The following is a 20,858-nucleotide window of genomic DNA, read 5'->3' on the forward strand; positions in this document are numbered from 1 at the left end:
GTAGTAGTCATACGTACCTCTGCCTTTAAGCAATTGACCGTCGTACTCAGTCTGGCCTATTATCCACTGCGTAAAAGTAACCTGCCTGCAACAAAATGTGAGTCATGCATCACACTAATGACTTGGTAGCAAAGACCAATGCCAGAAAGGGAGAAAAAATATTTGAAGAGATGATACTGCCATAGGTCAGAATTTTCAGGATCTCTTCAATAAAGAAAATTTTGATGAACTTTCTAAACTCAAGCCTTGGAACAATGCTATCAAGCTGGTCCCAAATGCAAATACTAATCTTGACTGCAAGATCTATCTTCTCAGCCAGCTGAAGCAACAGAAACTAAGCAAGTTTCTAGATAAAAACTTAATCAGTGGATGGATATGATCTTTCAAGTCTCTTATGGTGTTTTCTTTTTTCTTTGTCAAAAAGAAGGACAGAAAGTTGCACCAAGTTCAAGACTATTAAAAACTCAATGAGATGATGATTAAGAACTGATATCTCTTGCTGCTGAGCTTATAGACAAACTGCATGGGGTGAAATACTATTCAAAGTTGAAGATGCAGTAGAGATACAATAATATTCACATTAAAGAAGGAGACAAATGAAAGGTGGTATTTTGAACCAATCAGAAATTATTTGAACTGACTGTGATATTCTTCAGGCTCACCAATTCCCCTGCCACCTTCCAATAGATAATGAATGATGTCTTCAAAGATTTCATCACCATAAGAAAGGTCACTATCTATCTTGATGATATTTTAATCATGTCTGATGATCAAGAAGAACATTGGTGACTGGTTCAACAGGTCCTCACATTAATGAGAAAACACAGACTATACCTCAAGGTGGAGAAGTGCAAGTTTGAGATGCTTGAGACAGAGTATCTGGATATAATCATCAGTAAAGAAAGTATTTGGATGGATCCTATTAAAGTCCAAAACATTGCTGAATGGCCTAAACCCACTAAAAAGAAGGAATTACAGTCATTCTTGAGGTTCACCAACTTTTACCAATACTTCATCAAGAACTACAGTAAAATTATATGTTCAATGACTCAATTAATGGATAACATCCTCTGGTCCTGAGAGACAACTTAAATTGATGCATTCACCTATCTGAAGAAGCAACTGGCTGAAGATATAATACTATCTATCCTGATAGCTAACAGAAAGTTCCAGATAAAGGTAGACTCTAGTAACAGCATTATTAAAGTGGTCCTCTCTCAAGAGCAGAATAGAAAGTGAAGACTGATCACATTCCTTTCAAAGGTGCTCACAATCACCAAGCAGAATTATAAAATCTATAACAAGAAAATACTAGCCATTATGCTCATCCTAGCCAAGTGGTGGCACTATTTTATGAGTGCCACTCAATGATTCAAAATATGGATTGATCATCAAAATCTTCAGTACTTCTGACTCCTTCAAAAGCTGAACCAATGACAAGTATGATAGATCACTGAGTTGGCAAAATATGATTTTCTGCTCTAACACAAAGTGGAAACTGCAAATTGAAAGACCAACTTATTCAGTCAATAAGCAGACTATGACTAAAAAAAAGACAATAATAGGAAGATGGTGGTCCTAAAGGCCAAGCATTTCAGAGCCATAATCATGTCAACCAAGAAGAAAGCATATAAGCATATTAAAAGTGCTACTAGGCAAACAGAATTGTAGGATCAGAAAATCACTCTGTCAATCAACCACAGCTGAGGAATAATGAAAAATGGTGATCTCATCTATTATAACAACCAAATCTACATACTCCAAGATCAGGTCCTCTGAGGTGAGATCATTGTCTGCTCTCATAATCATATCACTGTAGAATATCCAGAGATCCTAAAGACTGCAGAAATTATCTTGCATAAATACTGGTAGCTAAAACTGAAGGGAGACATAGAAAAATATGTCAGATATGTGAAATCTGTCAATATATGAAGGCCAGTACCTAAGCCAAAGTGGTCTCACTGCACCCAAATGAAATACTAGTAAAGCTATAGATACACATATCAGTAGACATGATCACTAGCCTACCAGAATGTCAAGGCTATGACACAATCATCATTATAGTCAACTGATTTTTAAAAGTGATAATCTCATTTGCTTGCTCAATAGAACTGTCATCAGAGGGGTGAGCAAAGATCCTATGAGATGAGATGTATATGAAGTACAGCATGCCTCAGATCATTATTTTGGACTGAGGATCACAGTTTATCTCAAAATTCATGACAGACCTATACTATCTCCTACAGATCTGGAGTAATGCCTCTATCACTTACCATCCATAAACATATGAGCAAACAGAGCATGTTAATTAGGAGATAGAAAAATACCTTCAGATATTTATTAACCATCAACAGGATGATTGGACCAAATGATTGACATTAGCAGCCTTTCAATACAATAACTGTGTCCACTCAGCAACAGGGAAAACCCTATTTTTCATTAACTATAGATGACATCCCCATATTATTAACTTCTTGAGACACTCAACCTCAATCCTGGCCTCTTTGAACTTTATAAACTATATGACTAAAATTCACAATGAAACTAAAACCATACTAGAAAAAGCAGCCACCACTATAAAAAGGCAGTATAATGCACACTGACACTCCACTGTTGAGTATACCATTGGTGATAGAGTCTGACTCAACACCATCAATCTCAAAAAGAAAGCTCACCAACAAGTGCATTGAACCTTTTGCTATCACAATAAAAGTTAGAGCATTCTCTTGTCATTTAATGCTTCTAGCAATCTGGAAGATCTATCTGATCTTCAATGAGATACTTCTTACTCTCTATTATGCTCTCATCTTCTCAAACCAAAAACAGCTTCTCTGCTACCTCCAGACCTTATTGACAGAGAAGAATTTTATGAGGTTGAAACAATCTTCAACTCTTGCCTCCATCCAGTTTAAGAGCATTGCAGGGCTGGATGCTCAACAACAATGGACTATCTTGTCAAATAGAAGAGGTATGATTCTAAATCAAATGAGTGGGTCAATGAAAAATGCATGACTGCTGATGATATGATCACTATATATCATGACTGCTATTGCAATCTCTCCTCTTAATATCACTATTAGAATGATAGTCTTAACAGGAGGGTAATGTTATAACTTTTCTGCTTATCTTTTATCTTATCTCATCTTATCTCACTTATCTTATTATATCAGTGTCTATCTTATCTCAGGCACTTCATAATCACAGACCAGTTGCTATGATTATATCAGATAACTCACACTATTATACTATGATATATGTCAAATGCCTTGACAACAGACAATACCTATTATTTTATGCACAACTACTATGCCCAATAGTACTGTATTCTAAGAGAATACAATAAGTAGGACTATATTTATCATTCTTCAAAATGTATATAAATAGTATAGCTCTCACTATAGTAGATTAGCTTCAAGCTAAAGTTCATTTATACCACTTCTTCTCTCAAGCCTAGCTTGCAACAGACCTTGAATGCATATACTTCAAGCACACTAAGTAGACTCTAGCATGACTGTATAAACTTGATACAGTGCTAGTTTATTATGTGCTTGAATCATATGCTGAGCAGGTTTAACAAAAGCAAGCACTCAGAATTGAGCAGCATCCATATGCTCCAATGAGATCTCTTCTGATAAATAAAGGATGATCTCTATTGACATGATAGGATTCTTTTCCAAGTCCAAGGAGCATGATGCTATTTTAGCTGTGATAGACTGATTTTCTAAGAGGCTTATTCTTATTGTGACAAACATGAACTTGAATGCAGAAGAATGGGCATGCCTTTTTTAAAATCATGTATATACTCATTATGAGCTTTCTAACAAGATCATTTCAGATTGCAGCCCTCAATTCATCTCATTTTTTATCAATAAATTATACAAGTTGCTGAGAATTATAGGAAATCCCTCCACCATATATCATCTCTAGACAGGCAGATAAAGCAGATCAATCAGAAGATTGAAAAGTATCTCAAGATATTCATAAATCACAGACAGAATGACTGGATAGAATAGCTCTCTTTAGCAGAATTCACTTGTAATAACTATGAAAACTTGGCAATAGGCTTCAGCCCATTCTTGAATACTGAAACACATCTGAATACTGAGATGAACCTCTTATGAAAGGAAAGCCAAGTACTCTGGGCAAAAGACTTTATGGCAGAGATGAAGGAAATTTATGATGAGACTAAATGTGCACTGTGTAAGGCAGCAGAGTCAATAAAAAGACAGTACAATAAAGAGAGGTTGCCAGCAAAAGACTACTAGCTGAATGACTTGGTTATGCTAAATATAAAGAACTTGAAGATGGACAGAACAATAAAGAAACTGAACAACAAATTCAGAGACCTCTTCAAGATTGCAAAGAAAGTAGATGACAGAGCATATAAATTGTCTTTTCCAAAGACTTAGAAAATTCATCCAGTCTTCAACAAAAGTCTACTCAAGCTATTCCAACCAGCAGAGTTCTCTAATCAGCAGATGCCACCATCATCTAAACCAGTGGTTATTGATAATAAAGATGAGTATAAGATAAATGTGATTCTTGATGACAAAATCTGTTACTAAAAACAATGGTTTTTGGTTTATTTCAAGGGCTATGGCAATGAGAAGAACCAGTGGTATGCAAAAAAGAACCTTTCATATGCCAAGAGGCTTATAGTGAAGTATTGTGCAGTATAGAACTCACTTGCAGCAGTCAATTTTGCTAAGCTAGAATGACTGATGTTTGACAAAATAGACTTTATCAGAATCCAGAAGCTCCTTTTTAAGCTTAAATGTCAACTGTTTGAACACAAAAAGCTCTATATACAAAAGGATATTGATGATGTCAAGGCAGAGACCTTCACTATTTAAAAATATCCCTTAGAGGACTTGCAACACCTCTGTGGAGATTAGCAGGCAGGATGAGGCTCATACCTTATTCTCTAGGCTGCTCTAAGCAATCAGAGATGATTGCCTTGAGGAGAGAGTAATATTATGATTTTTATCTCTAATCATAACCTTCAGCCCCTGTTTGCACTCACCAACACTTGATAAGCTGACACTTATAAAAGCCTGATATATTCTGACAAACCCCAAGTGCAGTTCAGCCTTGGCCACAGAGAAACCTCACAACAGCCACATGAAACCACAGATAATAATGCTATAATGATACTATAGCTACACCTTACTTATTAACATACAATAAGCAGCTGGTATCAGCATGCTGACCACTACATCCCCATGCCCTTTTCATAATAGATGCTATAGCTTATGGGAAACTTGTTATAATAATGGTATTGTAAAACAATAGTAGCATAAGTATCTGATAGCAGGATTATTATTATAAAGACAATGAGTAGTAGACACAACAATGGGACAATAGTCACCTGTACAGTGCAGGGTTTCTTAGACAGTATTTAAGACAGTAGTATATGACAATATACTCTGGTCTTGAGCTAAGGTTAATATACTGACTAAACTCCTTGACTACTTGGTGCAACTACCACTGTTAGTATTCATGCTAGTGGTTACAGCATAGTCTATCAACTTCTCTATCTCATACCACCTATCATCATCCTTTATCTCATTATCCTCATCATCATCTTGCTTCACAGACTTCAGTTAGTGTCAGACTCTGGTGATCACAGTGCTAAACATTTGTGATTGTTTGGTCATTACCTGTTGTAAAGACAGATTCCAAGGGTAGAGAGCATTTTTGCAGGCCTCTGTGTGACTCTTGAGGTTGTCACAATCTCTGTCAACACAGAGATACAGAGCTCCACTCATCCATGAAGAGGGATTGCCAGTGCCATCTCTGTCTCAGTGCTAAGTCTCAGCTGATGCTGATTCATGAGAGACATCAGTGCCAGATGTCTCTTCTTCATTCCCACTTTCATCCTACATTCCTAAGTGAGATGAGCTCCACTTTCTCACTGTCAATCTTTTCTGACCATCAATCCCAGGCTTCAAGGCTTCACCTCCTTCTTCACCTATCAGTAGCTCCTGTTGCCTGGTGAGGCTCCACCTCTTCATTTATCTCACAATTGGCTCACTCAAGTAGTCTTGGCTTCACCAGACTTAACCAATCCTCATTCAGTATTACTGGACCATTATTGTACAAGTCATTGAGTTTTTTGTCCCCTATCCACCTCTCTCTTGTATTACTAGATAGCCATTCACATGTTGCAATTAATTTGAGGGCAGTCTCTGAGGCCCTCATGCCAAACATTTGTGATTGTTTGATCATTACTGACAGCATACTAAGCATCAGCAGATTATGATTAGAGGCTAAAATCATGACAAAAAGTATCTTTTCAAAGTAACCAACTTTCTCCAACTTGCTCTATACCCATCAAATACAAAGAAGCAAGCTCCATGTATAGTACATTGCAACATCTGTGCTTCATTTACTATACAGAGAAGGCTTATCTCCCAGTTCTCTCTGCCTTTATTAGCCATTTACCAAATAAATAGGTACACCTCTTACTACTCAGTATCAACCCTTGGATTATCATAAAGAAAGGCTGATGGTCAATAAAAGCCTTTCTATTACATTGGCACAAAGTTGAAGAGATTCTTACTCTTCATAGGTGATGCAATGGACAGATTTACATCTATCAAAAACTCTGTAACTCATTCATCCTCAATGTAATATATATAAAAGGGAAACATACAATAGTTAAATTTAAATTGATACCAATTGTATGTCAACCCCAAAGTATCTACCGGCCTCATTGTTTTAGGAAACGGGGAGCAGCTTGTGCCCACGCATCTACGAGATAGTTTGACCAGAATAGCAGCCAGGTCATGGTCCATGTCCACCTCCAACCTTGAGTCCAAAAACGTGACGAAACGCATCCTCGGCAAGAGCGCCAATCGCACTGACTAGGAACAAACATCCAGAGTCCCAAAATTGGGCACGATGACCCATACCCACACGCCGAAGTAATGAACCAAGGCAGACACGGTGAAGGAGCCGAAGACCACCGCGACACGCAATAGTCAACCTAAATTCGGCAATCACCGCTGTAAATACAATGAATTTCTTCCCAGCTGGATGTCAGAGTACTGCGCACCGGCATTTAGACGAACTTAGAGCTGACGCGGTGATCAAACGCGGTGGATGGACCTGAGGATGGATACAAGCCTAGTCGAGCCTAGCCTTGTCTGAGAAAATACTTGCAACTGCACGATATAAAGAACTGGAGATGTCGTACGACGATGGCTGGCCCAGACAAAGAGAAAACAGTCCGTTTTTCCGGTTAAATCACGTGATGGAAAAGTGGTGCGACACACAAAAATAATATATAATAATAAAAGTTGAAAAAAAACGAGTTTGGGAACGAGCATCTAGCATGGATTTCGTACTGAGCACTGCTGACGACCTTTTGCTCGACAAGGTCTGGGCTCGCATCCTCCCTCTCCATACAAATTCATCCGGTCTTTCCTACGAACAATGGGAACCGACAGTCTTATTGCCCGAAACTTCATCATGGCCTCGCGACTACATACCGCGTCAAATTATCTCTCTCTCCGTACTCACGTTGATTGGTATCCATGCATTGTATTTCATCTTTGCGTGGCTTTCATACACGTTCATCTTCAACCATGACATGATGCGCCATCCAAAATTCCTGCCCAATCAAGTCCATCTCGAAATAATGACCAGTGTGCGGGCATTCCCCGTCATGACCCTCCTTACCCTTCCATGGTTCCAAGCTGAAGTTATGGGCTACAGCAAGCTTTACGATGGTCTCGATACTTATGGCTGGCCATACTTGTTCGCCAGTGTTCCTTTGTAAGTTTCAGTGTTAACATCCCGCCTGGTACTGATGGACAGATAGATTCCTCTTGTTCACTGATTACTGCATTTACTGGGTGCATCGATGGTTGCATATCCCTTTCATCTACAAGGTTCTCCACAAACCTCACCATAAATGGATCAGTGCGTCCTTTTATTGCCAACCGAAATCCGATTTGCTAATGACAGTTATCAGTTCCATCTCCGTGGTCATCACATGCCTTCCATCCAGTCGATGGCTATCTCCAGTCTGTCCCGTACCATCTATTCGTATTCCTCTTCCCTCTCCACCGCATGGTCTACCTCTGCCTCTTCGTGTTCGTCAACTTTTGGTCCATCTTTATTCATGACTCCGACATGGTCACCGGCCACCCGCTCGAGACCGTCATTAACGGTCCTGCGCATCACACTCTCCACCATATATACTTTACGGTCAACTATGGCCAATACTTTACCTGGGCAGACAGGGTCGGCAATTCTTACCGACAGCCGGAAAAGAGCCTTGACCCGCTACTGGAGGTCCAGTTAAAGGGCAACAAAAAGGAGCAGTAATAACTTTACTAATATATAGATTACTTATTGATGATACCAGGCCGACGCGAGGGGATAATTACCTTGCGTGAAATGTGTATATTGTCGAGCAAAAAAATCAAGAATATTCTCACAAATCCAACTGTCCATAACTGTCCATCAAGCACGGAAATTGCTCCTCAAAGTGTAACATGTGATGGGGGTCGCTGCAATGTCGCCCAGACTTTTTCTGCTACACCTTTCATCGCCTCATTCCAAATCTTTCCTCCCACTTCATTCTCATTCCACCCACTCAATGCATACGGTATTCCTGAATCTCCATCTTTGCTCACACCCGGAACTAAAGGGAGCTCGGCGAGTACATCCACCTCCATCTGCTTTGCAGCTTCATGAAATCTGTCCGGCGAACCAAAGAGGTAATGAGGTGTCGAGCAGTTTCCGCAGATGAAATGAGACTGATTCAGTATGAGACCGGTCACCTGCAAACGTCGTAAGTAAATGCCGCCGCCTGCACGAAGAAACCACTAACAGGTACTGAAACTTTGCGAAACATTGAAATCCCCTTCTTCACGTCTGTTAGAGCGACGTCTTGCGGCGTCGATACGATAACGGAACCTACTTTCACATCAGTTTCCTTGCTTTAGACTCGAACGATAAGTGCTACTACTCGCCATCAACATTAACCAGCTGTCCGAGTGTTAATGGGACATCGCCAGTTCCAGGCGGCATATCTACCACCAGAATGTCCAGTCCGTGTCCACCACTTCCCCCAGTCCAATCCACGTCGAATAACAGCTGCTGTACAGCTTTCTGCACCATCAGCCCCCGCCATACTACTGCTGTATCGATGCCTTTTGGTAAGAGGTACCCCATTGACATCGTGGATAGTCCGTGGTTGGTTACAGGCAGGAGTGCACCAGCTGCGGTACCATATAAAGATAAAGAAGCGTTGAAGGCTTATACACGCACATTCAGTGAGATGAGGCTCTCCCGCATGAACTAGACCCATAAGTGTGGGTATTGACGGTCCGAATATGTCCAGATCAAGAATACCGACTCGTAGACGCGATGGAAGCATTGCCAGTGCGAATGCGAGGTTTACTATGAGGACATGAGACACTGCTTGTTACAACTATTGACGAATCTAACGTACCAGTGACTGTGCTCTTCCCTACACCTCCCTTTCCGCTAGCAACTGCAAGGACCTTTTTGACATTGGGTATACCTCTCTTCGCTGGGGGACCCGTTCTCCGTGGAATTTGCGGAGGCACAGTTTTCTGTCTGGGAAGACCCTTTTAAATCAGTCGAGATATATACAGTTCAGTGCGGAAATTTCTCACTAGAGGATTTTCATGTAAATGTATGGCAGAATTGCTGAATAGCCGTCGACACGATATCATGGTGGTGATGTTTTTCGTTTGAAAGAGACTCGGCCCGAAAAAAAATGCACAGCCACTTATTTTCTGTCTCTTCCATGGCCGCCCATCCTATTCCTCATTCTCAACTGTAATCCCTCCCGCATTCGTTTTGACTTGGAATCATCTCAAAGTATCCACAAACTCGGAAGTTTTCCGGCTGTCGCGTCGAAAGTCTTGTGCGACTTTGTTTCGACTGCCCACCAGCAACCATGAGCGCGGCTAGTCGTATCCAATCCTATGTCTTCTGGAGCACGGCACAGGCTCGTCAGATTGTCAGAAATGTCTTGCTGAAGGAACCGAAAATTGGCATGCACCATCAACAGCTGTTCGACGAAATTGTAAAGCAGTACCCGACCGAAAAACTCCCTAAGCACCTTGTGCCTGTGCAGGCCGAGATTCCGCGGACACCTCCAGCTCGTGGCGGAGCGTTTGTGAAGCCAGCACCCGCGCTGGGAGACCATCCCGTACGGTCGATGAGGTACGTTCATTCGTCTCTTGTCATTCTACCCGGCTACATCGTGTATCAGGTACTTGAAAAAGGTTATCCTGGAGGACATGCTTCGTCTTAACGAAGTCGAAAGAGTCATTGTCACTAAAGACGCCAAAGATAAGGATTCGAGGAGAACGAGAAGGAAGGCACTCTACGTTAACCATTCAGAACCTGTTGGTGCCGAGCAGATCTATCGATGGCGGGTCGTACCTGGGTCGGAACCTTCGGATGAACCTGACCCTGATCCAAAAGAAATGTTTGAAACAAAACGCGTAGAAGCGTGGAAGAAAAAGGTGCGGGAGAGGAATAAGTTGCTACCTCTATTCCAGAGGATGTCAACTGCGCATCCACCTGTGAGTCCTATATACAGTGTCGACTTGAATATGTATTGACTGCCGCCTCAGCCTCCAAAACGTGTTATATGGCAGCGCGAGAAAGAAGCGCGAGAGAAGGTCTATTTCCCATCAATCTTTCTCGCACCACAATAATATTAACACGCTATCTAGGGATTTGAGTACGACCCGTTCTCGGTGTGTTTGCATTATTTTCGTCGTCTAACCCAATTTTACGCGTTTTGTGCTGTAGTACGATGACAGCAGACAGAACACTATCGCCAGGGTGTGTCTTTTCTTCATCACAGAGATATGGAATCGTTGACAAGTCTTCAGAGCGGATACTCCAGGTCCGAAACTCCAAGGCAGCCCCCAAAATCCTACGACGATACAGAAGGAGTCGGGTATGATACTGACGGACGGAACGCCTTCAGCGTGAGTCCTCTTCTTGCCATAGTTGCCTTGTCGACTCACAGGAAACTACGATGAAAAGTCGCCTTCGTGGCAAAACTCTTCAAACAACCAAGATGGTGATATATACGAAGATGGCGAATTCGCCGGGTTTGAGGACATCGACCCTGAACCTGCTTCGGTACGTTCTATCTTTGGTGTCGGGTGCCAAAGCCCTCATTCTGCTTTCTAGGATGTCAGAGATGCCACCGAAACCGGGGAACAGGCGGTGTACGATGCACTCTTTGCGCCATCAGACTCGAATGTTGACACGATCGAAGATGAAGAAGGAGATGACTTCACAAGCACCATCAAACCTTATCGCAGGTCTAGTGGTCGAAATGAGGGTAGCCTGAATCACCGTCGCGAATTTTCTGTCTTCGCTGGGCAGGCAAGTCTCGTCATACGCCGTCGTCTTCTGTTTGTCTTACACTTTATCCAGAACGCTAATGCAACGGCCCCTGACGCGGACCTGGATACTCATCCCTCCACCGTAACGAAGTCAGAAAGGGCACCGGACACACGAGAAAGTCTTAGTGTACCGCCTTTCCCAAAATTCAACGAGCCTGAAGGCCCTGATCTCATTGAAAAAGAGAGAAAACGACTGCAGTTATGGCGAGAAGTTTTTCGTGATGGGGTGGAGGTTTGAAGCATATTTTTAGGCTCTCTATCATGTCAATGACTATTTGTCCCAGGGAAAAATCCAAAGGATGAAACAGGAGGCTCCTGCGAATCTCATGATTAAAATACTGGAAAATCAAGACACTCTTCCACAAGACTCTTCGGAAAACAAACCGTCTGAGGACGGAGGCCCACAGATAAATTTCCTTAAACATGGAATACATTCATCAGTCTATGTGAGGCCGAGTAAGCCTCGAGCGCCCCCCAAGGTGGGTCGGGTCATCCTTGCTGATGTCAATTCTCGTGTTCATCACGTTTTCTGCGAAAGAAACCTGAACCCGAGCGCTGGGAACGAGACCTTCCGGAGGTACATCGCCTGCCTTTCTTGGTCTTCGATCGCTGACGGATTCGCTTAAAAGGATATACAACCTCCACAAATTGACCCTTGGCAAGAAATTTCCAAGGAGTCGATGTCTGATGTAAAATTGGTATGTCGTTTCCGATCATACTCTGTCATTCACAACCTGATCCCTGCGAAACAGGAGGGTTGGTCAACAACAGTATGCATGTTCTATCTTTTGTCGAAGCGTTTCAGAAATTTGAACGATTGTCACAGGACGATCGAGCGACTTCGACTTCAAGGGATGAGGGTGCAGATATTCATTTCGTAAGATCTGGAGAGCAAAATTTTGCACTTGCTTATAAGAGATCGGGGAAACCCCGAGCACCACGCAAGGTAAATCATTCTTCCTGATGTCGATTCTCACGTTTACCGAGCCCGCTTCAAAGGAACCTGGACCTGAGCGTTGGGAACGAGACCTTCCAGAGGTACGATTCTTCTGAACTATAATCTTCAGTTATAATCCATTCAACAGGATATACTGCCTCCTCCGATTGACACTGTAGAAGACAACACCAGGCCTGGGCAATCGTTTGATAAGGCGATGGTATATTGTTTCCTCTGGTGCATTATCATTCACATTCTGACATCTCTTTGGGAACAGGTAATCGGTACAACAGTAGTAAGCATGCTCTGGATTTCGTCGGCTGAGACACTGATATTTTTTACAGGGGCATAGACATGATCGAGCGTCGCGGTTGTACGAGTCTTTGGCTAGAAAAGCCCTTACGGGGCCGTATGCGGTATCAAGACTGGTCGTTGAAAGGGACCCGTCAACACGTCCATCTAAGGGAAATTATTTCGTGGGTCGGCTTTGCTTTTTGCATTCAGTGTTGTCGAGTAATTGGCCTCTTATTTCTAGCGTTCTCCAGCTCCCCGCGGACCATCAGAAACGACGGGTGGCAATGATCCTAGTCGTGAGATAAAAGAAGAGATTGATATAGATTCGTTACTCGACTGACAATATTTACGGGTGACTCTCTATCTAATATAATGATATTTTCAACATAAAATGTGATGAGATAAGCGGCGGCATCCGAACCATATCAATTTACTCGGTGAGGCGCAATTGCGCGAATACAGATTGTTATAATTTATTCTTATATTTTTAGATGCGAGGATGGCGAGGTAGCATTGTTCGCTCAACCATTCCCTTCACGACATCGCCACGCAATAACGGCGCCCTCAAGCGAGCATTCACCGCAGGAATCTCGACATCTACGCGTCCGGATCCATTCATCCTTCTTGCCGACCACCTCGCCCAAGTTCGCGGTGCCCTCTTTGATCTCCTGGGCTCTTCAAGCCCAACCTTGGATGAAATAGCGAAATACTACTTCCTGCAGCCTTCGAAGCAACTACGACCGCTCATCATCCTTCTACTCGCCCAGGCCACAAACGGGCTAGGAAAGAACTGGGAAAAGAGGCGGTTGGAGGGTGTTCAGGACCTGGATTTGCCGCTGTCGCGCGCCGACGTGCTCAACGATTTCAACCCGAGCATCCCAACCAAAACCGCGTCATTCTCAGAAAAGTGGGATATACACTCCACGACAGCAGCTAATCCGACATCGCAGAAGGAATGGAACGGTATCCTTCCCACTCAAACTCGCCTCGCCCAAATCGTGGAGATGATCCATGCCGCCTCCCTGCTCCACGACGACGTTATTGATGAATCACCCCTTCGTCGCGGCGCCGTCTCCGCTCCCCAGGCATATGGAAGCAAGCTTGCAGTGCTGGGAGGGAACTTTATCCTTGGACGTGCTAGCGCTGCTCTTGCACGCCTGGGTGACCCCGAGGTCGTCGAGCTCATCGCGAGTATCATATCCAACCTTGTCGAGGGAGAGATTTTACAAATGAAGGAGGCGCCGGCCCCAGCGAATGCTTGGAGGGTGTACCTGCAGAAGACATACATGAAGACTGCGAGTCTGATGGCGAAGGGTGCAAGGGGTGCCGTGGTGCTTGGGGGTTGCACGGAAGGAGAGATATATAGAGAGGTAGCATACGCTTACGGGCGGAATTTGGGCATCGCGTTTCAGGTGCGGTAATTCTCGGTATTATTTCTTCTTTCGCTGATTACTTGTTAGCTCGTCGATGATATCCTGGATTATGAAGCTGGAGAGGCAACCCTCGGAAAGCCTGGAGGTGCTGATCTGCAACTTGGACTCGCTACGGGCCCTGCCTTATTCGCTTGGGAGGAACATCCCGAAATTGGACCTCTCATCGAGAGGAAGTTTAACCAGCCAGGCGATGTCGAGCTGGTGAGCCTTACTTTCTTTTTTACTCAAACACTCTTCTCATGAAAGCAGGCCAGAGACTACGTCCGGAAATCGTCAGGCGTAGAACGTACTCGCGATCTTGCCCTTGCATATGCCGAACAAGCCCGAGACGTTCTTGTGCCCCTACCCGACAGCGATGCCAAAGGAGCACTCGAAGCTCTAACTGGACGCGTAGTAAAACGAAAATCATAACCCTTATCGCCCTTGTCCTTAAGATTCAATTTAGACTCATGTATTGCCTACATAACACCGTCTCCCAGGAAGGACGACGTCAAACGCCGAAAAGTAGTTAAGAGAATCTTGTCGGCGCGCTCTGCGATAGCAGTGGCCTCATGCGACAAATATAGGCACGCCTAGGACCATTATTGTGTCGATAAGCTTTGCATCTAATACATCTCGGCTGGCCACCCACATAGCGCAATCGCAAACCTTCTTAGAACCCCGTCCGCATCCTCATCGATCAGCGTGCTGAACCAAATTCTCACATATCACGTCTTTCGTCCATCATGATGCGCGGACTCTTCTGGGAGCATCAATAGTCTTTAGTATTTGACGTTATGCTCTATGAACACCGCCAGGTCCCCACTACCCGTCTCGTACCTCGCATTACTTGATAACAGGAGCTTCGTTTTGATCTAGTAAAACATTGTTGCGGTGTGATCCTAGCTTCCTGTGCCTATACAGACCCTCATCCCATCTGCCTGGCCGAATCTTTTGAGTAAACTTGTCACTCATTGAACAAGCCCAGCAACACCGCCGCCCTTATTGTACTGAAGCACGGCTGTGAGGTCGTTTCCCCACGAGTCAATATCCATGAGCTAGGAGTCAGCAGAAGGATTTGACGGCTTAACAGACATAGTTATACGTGCGAAGGGTCAGGGTCAGGTTTGCTAACTAGCATAGGTATCATATGAGGTGCAACCTCCATAGGTATCAAACTACGTACTAGGTGTTGCTGCGTTAGTCAACTCTTAGAACTCGCCGGAAAGCAGGAGACATACTCGGGAAGGAGTTTCTTTGCTTTGGCAACATTAGACAAAAAAAGGGTAGAATTTAGTCGGGAGAACTTCAACTCCTTTGTTGAATACCTGGGCGTCTTGGGAGGAATGTCACGCTTGTCTGTGGCAGGGAAATGCCTTCCACTATAAGCGCATCATTGCAAGCAACTATCAGCGAGACGGTTACCATGGGAGGAATAGGCATCGAGCATGTCCCATAGCACTTGTAATTCAATCTACACGGCCCGGCTTAAGTGGCGAAGAATCACTGCTAACACAGATTAGCCATTAAATAGTTTAGTAAATCGACTTCTCAAGGGGTACCACAGTTGTATCGGCGTGACGGAATTTTCTGACCCCGGTTCTGACAAATTTTAACTGCGACCTGCAATTAGGATCGGAGCAGGCACCACAGCATCAGTTGACATCCAGTCATTTGGATGCGTGATGCGCTGCTTAGCCGCCAGTAATGGCAACAGGGCACCTAATTAGTTCCGGTGCCTGTTAACACTAAATCGAAACCTGAAACTTTCTGACATACCAAGGTGAATATATGGAGAACCCTTGACCAGGAGGCAAGCGGAGAAGCTCGCCTTCAAGCGTAAGGTAATCGCCCTCCTTCGCACCACAAAGAATGGGTTCGCCTGGGGGACAGATGACCTCGATTCGAAGGTCATAGAGTTCGAATGTATCGTCCAGGTCGGTCATGGTACGGCGTCAGCAGGAGGTGAATTGAAACGATACCGATAGGATACCCGGACCCAGCCACAAACAGAAGCTATTCATCAGATTTCAGGGACAGACGTGAGATACTCGTTCTTCAATCAAGTAGGAGCTTGCCAGCAATGCCGATTCAGATTCACCTAAGAAAGACTAAGAAAGATGAAAGCATTAACAGGAAATTGTTGAAAGAATGTCACTCACATCGGAAAAAGTGAAATATCCGATGCATTTCTGATTGCTAGAAACAAATTCCGAAACCAAGGAGAACCCACATATAGGAATCCCGCTCTATCCCCCTTTGAAGCGAGAGAAAGTGCATAACCATAAATAATATCCCACCACTGGACATCAGACACTCGCCGGAATTTTCACTTTTTCTTTGCTTAGATCACATGATACCGTGAAGAATGTCGTTGGGGACATTGCTGTTAAACCGAATGGCTTGCCGTCGTTGAGGCCATCTGTATCGAATTCGGTTGCTTGACCTGCCGGCCCTCGCAAATAAACGTCAAATACGCGACCGTAGCTGCACCGTCACCACCACTGACCCCTCCGCCATGTCGTGACGTTGTCAAGGCCACCTGTACCGGATCGGATGCTCGTTCTTTTGACCTGGTGGCTCTGGCATGGTCGCAGCAGCGCCTTCCAACTCTGCCGAGCTCTGTATACCCTGTTCTCGGAAAGAATCCCCTCATCCTGACTGCCGTCCGCTATCTTTCTTTGCTTTGAAAGGGGGAAAACTCCACCTTGTTCTGTGGAACAGTAGAACCGAATCCACTGTCCCAGGTCTAGATGACTGACATGCAGAGTCGTCTCTAGGATACGTCTCCTGAAATTAAGGTAAATATCCGTTGCTGGTTTTATGTGAATATAGAACTCACTATGTACGTAGTTTATGATGCCAAATAGCGAGTCCACTCGAGCTCTCTTCCCAGAGTACATCAAAGGGACAATTCTGGCCGAGATTTGCGACAAGTAGGGAATCATGATCCTTAAGTTCTTTACCACAAGATGCCTTTGACAACTAGCTGCAGAAAGCAAAGGAAGTCGTGAGTTACATCTAGACATTGTTGGCTGTGGCATTCATGTATATGCAACTAGTATATCCCGCTGTTTCAGAGAATTAATGCTATCATTGCATGTCAAGTTGTACTAGGTGATATTCGAGAGGACAATGTCAGTCACCTCTACATTCCCGACCGTATCTATGCAGACCTGAGTCGTATTACCAGGTGACGGCACTTGGACATCGGGTAAGCGATGTTCAACGTGCGTCGTGACTCGTGAGCAGGTTGAACAAGCAAGTTGGACTGCCATGTACGTACGTAGAGTCTATAAAGTCAAGTGCGGCGCCAGCTTGGAGACTCCATTTCCCCCCAACATTGCAACGTAGGGCGCTTGAAGCAGATCATTTGGTTGCCTCGACATTCTCTAACATTGCCCATAGCTTTCGCCGTTCAGATATGTCAGGACTTTTGGAGAATAACATGGAAAGAAGCTTCTTCCCAAGACACGTTCCGACGTACCTCCAGATACCAACCGACTCTTGCAGATTCTTCCTCCGGAAGCATTTGAAGGCGGAGCTTGACGCTGTTCAGACACTCCCAGAGGACGACCTGAGCTTGTTATCCACCTTGGTACACTCCCTAAGTCTCGGAGAGCCAGAAGTAGAAGACCGTGACCATGCACTACTCTCACAAAATCGGAAGATGACCTGTGGTTTATTGCCCTCCGTCTATTGATGTTTACGGTCCTTTGTTGTACGAGACGAAACGCTCATCTATGAACGATAAAAATTAGTTCAGCCACCAACAACAATACTGTACAAGATGGATGCTATGAGGAACGAAAGGCGTATATATACAACGAATGCGATGGGACTCAAACGCTAGGACAATCGCCTCCGTTCATCAATGTTTCCCAAGAATCTGCAAAGCCTTCTAAAGGCAACTATCTCTCGTGGAGAAGAGGATGCGTACCGAAATCTGTTGACTTCTGAGACTGTTGCGAAGAATCCGTGGTACTGTCTGGAAAGGTTAACTCTGGCTCGTACAGATTTGTGGCTGCTGCGAGTCCATGCATCAAGGGGTTGACATTTATTTGAACGGGGTAAGACTGAGGATCTCCAGAATAGATCGGAGTACTCGGGGTATCGGCAGCAGGCGATGCAACTAAATGTGAAGGAACAGGCCTCTCGCCGTCTTCAACGTCAGGGTCACCTGCAAAGGAATTGGTATCGGCTTTCCAACGCAGATTAGGTTCACGTTTCCGTAGCCGAACCCCTCGGGTAGGGTTGATGCTAGTTCGCTTCTTGGCAGCATCTTCACGAGGATTAGTAGCTGCTTCGCTCAGCAGGTTAATAACTTCGGCTATCTTTGACCTAGCATGACAGGCCGGATGATGGATTCTATCCATGATATCTTTGCCTTTGAGGATCGCAGCGAGAACGTCCGGGCGCCGCGACCGGTAGTAAGTGTGGTACTAATGCGCATCAGTCTTCGACAGGACCGCTTGTAAACTCTCGTACCAAAATCAGGCAGCAGATGAATAAGCAATAGAGCGAAAAGCTCCAGGTCTGAAGTTGGTCAAGGTGATGTTCGCTCCAGAGAATCTACAATAGAACTTGTTTCAGGACTAAATCAAATCAAATCAAAATATGCTAGACGTACACCATATCTTGCTCGAGCTGCAAGAGCCTGCCAGTCAGCGACAGTGATTGCAAAGCTGAGGGTATCTGCTGTATGGCTCAATCGCATGAACGGACGAACAAAGAAGAACTACAGCAACTCGTTGGCTCAGCATAAGGCTAGAAGTCTGACTAAACATTACCTGAACAGCAACGTAGCAGAGGTTCAATAATCCTGCAGATATCGGGGCGTGCTCCGGGGGATGATTGACACAAGATAAAGTCGGCGGCAGAGCAAATAACCAGCTCTGGATTTCGTTCGCCAGATCCTGGGCTTGTTCATCCTTCACATTGATAACGCCTGTCGGTGTATAGCACATCTTGACTACACGTCCCAGGAGGATTGACAGCTCTATGAGCGCCTTGAAACCTTCGTCCTTCGGGAAGATTCTGTCGCAGTCACTCAAATCTATCATCATCGGAAGACCATCTGAATAAGAATGAGCAATGAGCACATGATCCTACATTCTGCGTTCTGAAATTTACAGACAAAAAGCGGATACCCAGCGGTCAGCAACAATGAGACCTCCCCAAACATTTCGTCGGGTCTCTACATGGTCGCCTGCGTCATCTGATACGGTTTCGCGATGCAGGCCTAGATCTTGGGCTTGTCTGATTGCCTAGAAGAAACGCAACATCAGCGGAATCATGCAGGCTCCGTATAGCCAGCGACTTACTAAGCCCAGCGAGTTCCATACAGCTGAACCAACACTACCCTGCTCCATCTCCATTGTTAAGGCGAACAGGAGATGGCCCTGGAGCTCGTGCAACGTACACCTGCTGAGAAAATCCTTCTCTGATTGAGCTGGCAAGCGAGAGAGATTGGATAATGGAGAAAGTACCTCCGTCCGCCGAAGAGCAGACATGTTCGTTTGAACCGCTTCAAGAGTGCCTTTAGGCGCATGCGAAGAAAGTGTCATCGCAGATATCCCGACCATGGCATACACGAGCACCGGAGACAGCGGCACGGAGGATATGAAGACGTCCTTAGAGACGACAGGAAAAGTCGAGGCATGAACGTCAAGATAGAACCGGATAAGACGGTCTATGAGTGTCGGTTCCATGTACACCGGTGTAGGTAATCTAGAGACAGAGTCTATTTCGCGGAGGCTCGGAGAAGAAGGATGGAATTTATCGTTGAGATCTAGACTTGCGACTCGGATTATGGCGTCCCCAGCATGCTGCTGCATCTCAGTATAAGTACGGTGTTTCTTGTCATGGGCCTCCAGTAATTCAGTCGCTATATCGTATCAGTGCCGTTGTCCTGGTTGTGCGATAGCGTCCACTTACGAAAAGTGGAAGTCGAGTGCATCATATGGGTTATCGTAGTGGGTCCTCGAAGTTTTGTTTCGCTGAGAGCATAGCCAAAAGAAGGCTTTGGCGGTGATATGGAAGAAGCCATAGAAAAGAGACTGTCGCCAAGAATACCAGGAGAATCTTGCCGCATGAGAGGATGACGCGGCCGTTTGGAGCTCCATGGACTATCAGAGTCGTCAACAGGCGGAGAATTTTGAATGTGTGCTCGCCGTCTGCAGCCAACGTTAGGACCAATTATGCCGCGCGAAAGGCAAGAACACACTTATGACGCGTCTCAGAGATGGGTAGCACCTAAATCAGACCATTTACTAAGCCTATTCACAAAGGATAGTGGTGAATATACCCAAGTGCATTCCGTTTTTCCTTGTAGACACTGCGAATCCAGCGGAAGGGTGAGTTCCATGTAATAAGTGTCTGAAGACACACAAACCTGTTTGCATACGTTCTGTTTTGGAAGAGGTTCACATCTACAACCCAATCCAAAGGTTTTCAGTCAAACTCCCCGCCACGAAAAAAAATCCCGTACCGGCGCCGCTTACGTCTACACCTACAGCGAGAGTCCGTCGTCAGTCCCCTTGACATGGGGTTAATAGATAACAAATGCTTACAAATCACACGCTCTTGCAGCCTTCATTCGAACGACAAAGGTATCCTCTGTTTCAGGCTGTTCACCTTGGGGATCAAACATTGTAGTTTGTACTCTGGCAACATGTGTTTGAGGATGACGGAATCCATTAAGCGCCCAAATCAGGGCCACTTTCGGGCAGTGTTATCTTATTTTTACGACCCTGAGCGGCCTGGAGTGTAATTATCAAAAAAAAACCGATGTTGGGTTGA

The 20,858-nt window shown here is 44.6% G+C and overlaps 8 protein-coding genes across 8 annotated transcripts; 4 read left to right on the forward strand and 4 right to left on the reverse strand.

Moving 5' to 3' along the window:
- Nucleotides 1-5,784: 5,784 nt before the first annotated feature.
- On the reverse strand, nucleotides 5,785-6,008 carry BT62DRAFT_937899 (uncharacterized protein; the record flags this gene model as incomplete). Its single annotated transcript, XM_043187424.1, has 2 exons — nucleotides 5,785-5,879; nucleotides 5,916-6,008. Coding segments are annotated over 2 exons (165 nt in total), but the record flags the coding sequence as incomplete, so codon positions are not given.
- A 1,328-nt stretch (nucleotides 6,009-7,336) lies between these two features.
- On the forward strand, nucleotides 7,337-8,334 carry BT62DRAFT_910411 (uncharacterized protein; the record flags this gene model as incomplete). The annotated part of the gene is made up of 3 exons (XM_043183792.1): nucleotides 7,337-7,779; nucleotides 7,826-7,926; nucleotides 7,979-8,334. 3 exons carry the CDS (start codon nucleotides 7,337-7,339, stop codon nucleotides 8,332-8,334), a joined length of 900 nt encoding a protein of 299 aa, XP_043034002.1.
- Nucleotides 8,249-9,713, reverse strand: BT62DRAFT_1047797 (P-loop containing nucleoside triphosphate hydrolase protein; the record flags this gene model as incomplete). The annotated part of the gene is made up of 6 exons (XM_043178498.1): nucleotides 8,249-8,792; nucleotides 8,843-8,951; nucleotides 8,981-9,233; nucleotides 9,283-9,414; nucleotides 9,467-9,605; nucleotides 9,654-9,713. 6 exons carry the CDS (start codon nucleotides 9,711-9,713, stop codon nucleotides 8,493-8,495), a joined length of 993 nt encoding a protein of 330 aa, XP_043034003.1. The 3' UTR covers nucleotides 8,249-8,492.
- Nucleotides 9,681-10,899, forward strand: BT62DRAFT_578965 (uncharacterized protein). Its single transcript, XM_043181484.1, has 5 exons — nucleotides 9,681-10,209; nucleotides 10,259-10,574; nucleotides 10,626-10,673; nucleotides 10,728-10,839; nucleotides 10,890-10,899. Exons 1-4 carry the CDS (start codon nucleotides 9,941-9,943, stop codon nucleotides 10,812-10,814), a joined length of 720 nt encoding a protein of 239 aa, XP_043034004.1. The 5' UTR covers nucleotides 9,681-9,940; the 3' UTR covers nucleotides 10,815-10,839; nucleotides 10,890-10,899.
- Nucleotides 10,900-13,136: 2,237 nt separating this feature from the next.
- BT62DRAFT_910402 (terpenoid synthase) lies at nucleotides 13,137-14,489 on the forward strand (the record flags this gene model as incomplete). Its single annotated transcript, XM_043183791.1, has 3 exons — nucleotides 13,137-14,057; nucleotides 14,106-14,279; nucleotides 14,328-14,489. The coding sequence occupies 3 exons, from the start codon at nucleotides 13,137-13,139 to the stop codon at nucleotides 14,487-14,489; spliced, it is 1,257 nt and encodes a 418-aa protein (XP_043034005.1).
- A 1,103-nt stretch (nucleotides 14,490-15,592) lies between these two features.
- On the reverse strand, nucleotides 15,593-16,003 carry BT62DRAFT_983073 (uncharacterized protein; the record flags this gene model as incomplete). The annotated part of the gene is made up of 3 exons (XM_043189743.1): nucleotides 15,593-15,673; nucleotides 15,706-15,779; nucleotides 15,865-16,003. The coding sequence occupies 3 exons, from the start codon at nucleotides 16,001-16,003 to the stop codon at nucleotides 15,593-15,595; spliced, it is 294 nt and encodes a 97-aa protein (XP_043034006.1).
- Nucleotides 16,004-17,053: 1,050 nt separating this feature from the next.
- BT62DRAFT_579197 (uncharacterized protein) lies at nucleotides 17,054-17,864 on the forward strand. Its single transcript, XM_043181485.1, has 3 exons — nucleotides 17,054-17,067; nucleotides 17,120-17,407; nucleotides 17,466-17,864. The coding sequence occupies exons 2-3, from the start codon at nucleotides 17,334-17,336 to the stop codon at nucleotides 17,758-17,760; spliced, it is 369 nt and encodes a 122-aa protein (XP_043034007.1). The 5' UTR covers nucleotides 17,054-17,067; nucleotides 17,120-17,333; the 3' UTR covers nucleotides 17,761-17,864.
- Nucleotides 17,649-20,727, reverse strand: BT62DRAFT_1080761 (uncharacterized protein). The gene is made up of 13 exons (XM_043179606.1): nucleotides 20,630-20,727; nucleotides 20,548-20,568; nucleotides 20,452-20,488; nucleotides 20,365-20,394; nucleotides 20,284-20,312; nucleotides 19,995-20,233; nucleotides 19,382-19,944; nucleotides 19,195-19,324; nucleotides 18,848-19,134; nucleotides 18,688-18,795; nucleotides 18,546-18,629; nucleotides 17,998-18,499; nucleotides 17,649-17,946 (listed from the first exon to the last, which is right to left on the reverse strand). The coding sequence occupies exons 1-13, from the start codon at nucleotides 20,707-20,709 to the stop codon at nucleotides 17,900-17,902; spliced, it is 2,157 nt and encodes a 718-aa protein (XP_043034008.1). The 5' UTR covers nucleotides 20,710-20,727; the 3' UTR covers nucleotides 17,649-17,899.
- Nucleotides 20,728-20,858: the final 131 nt, after the last annotated feature.

Source organism: Guyanagaster necrorhizus (assembly GCF_019112545.1).
Source record: "Guyanagaster necrorhizus MCA 3950 unplaced genomic scaffold BT62scaffold_48, whole genome shotgun sequence".
NCBI lineage: Eukaryota > Fungi > Basidiomycota > Agaricomycetes > Agaricales > Physalacriaceae > Guyanagaster > Guyanagaster necrorhizus.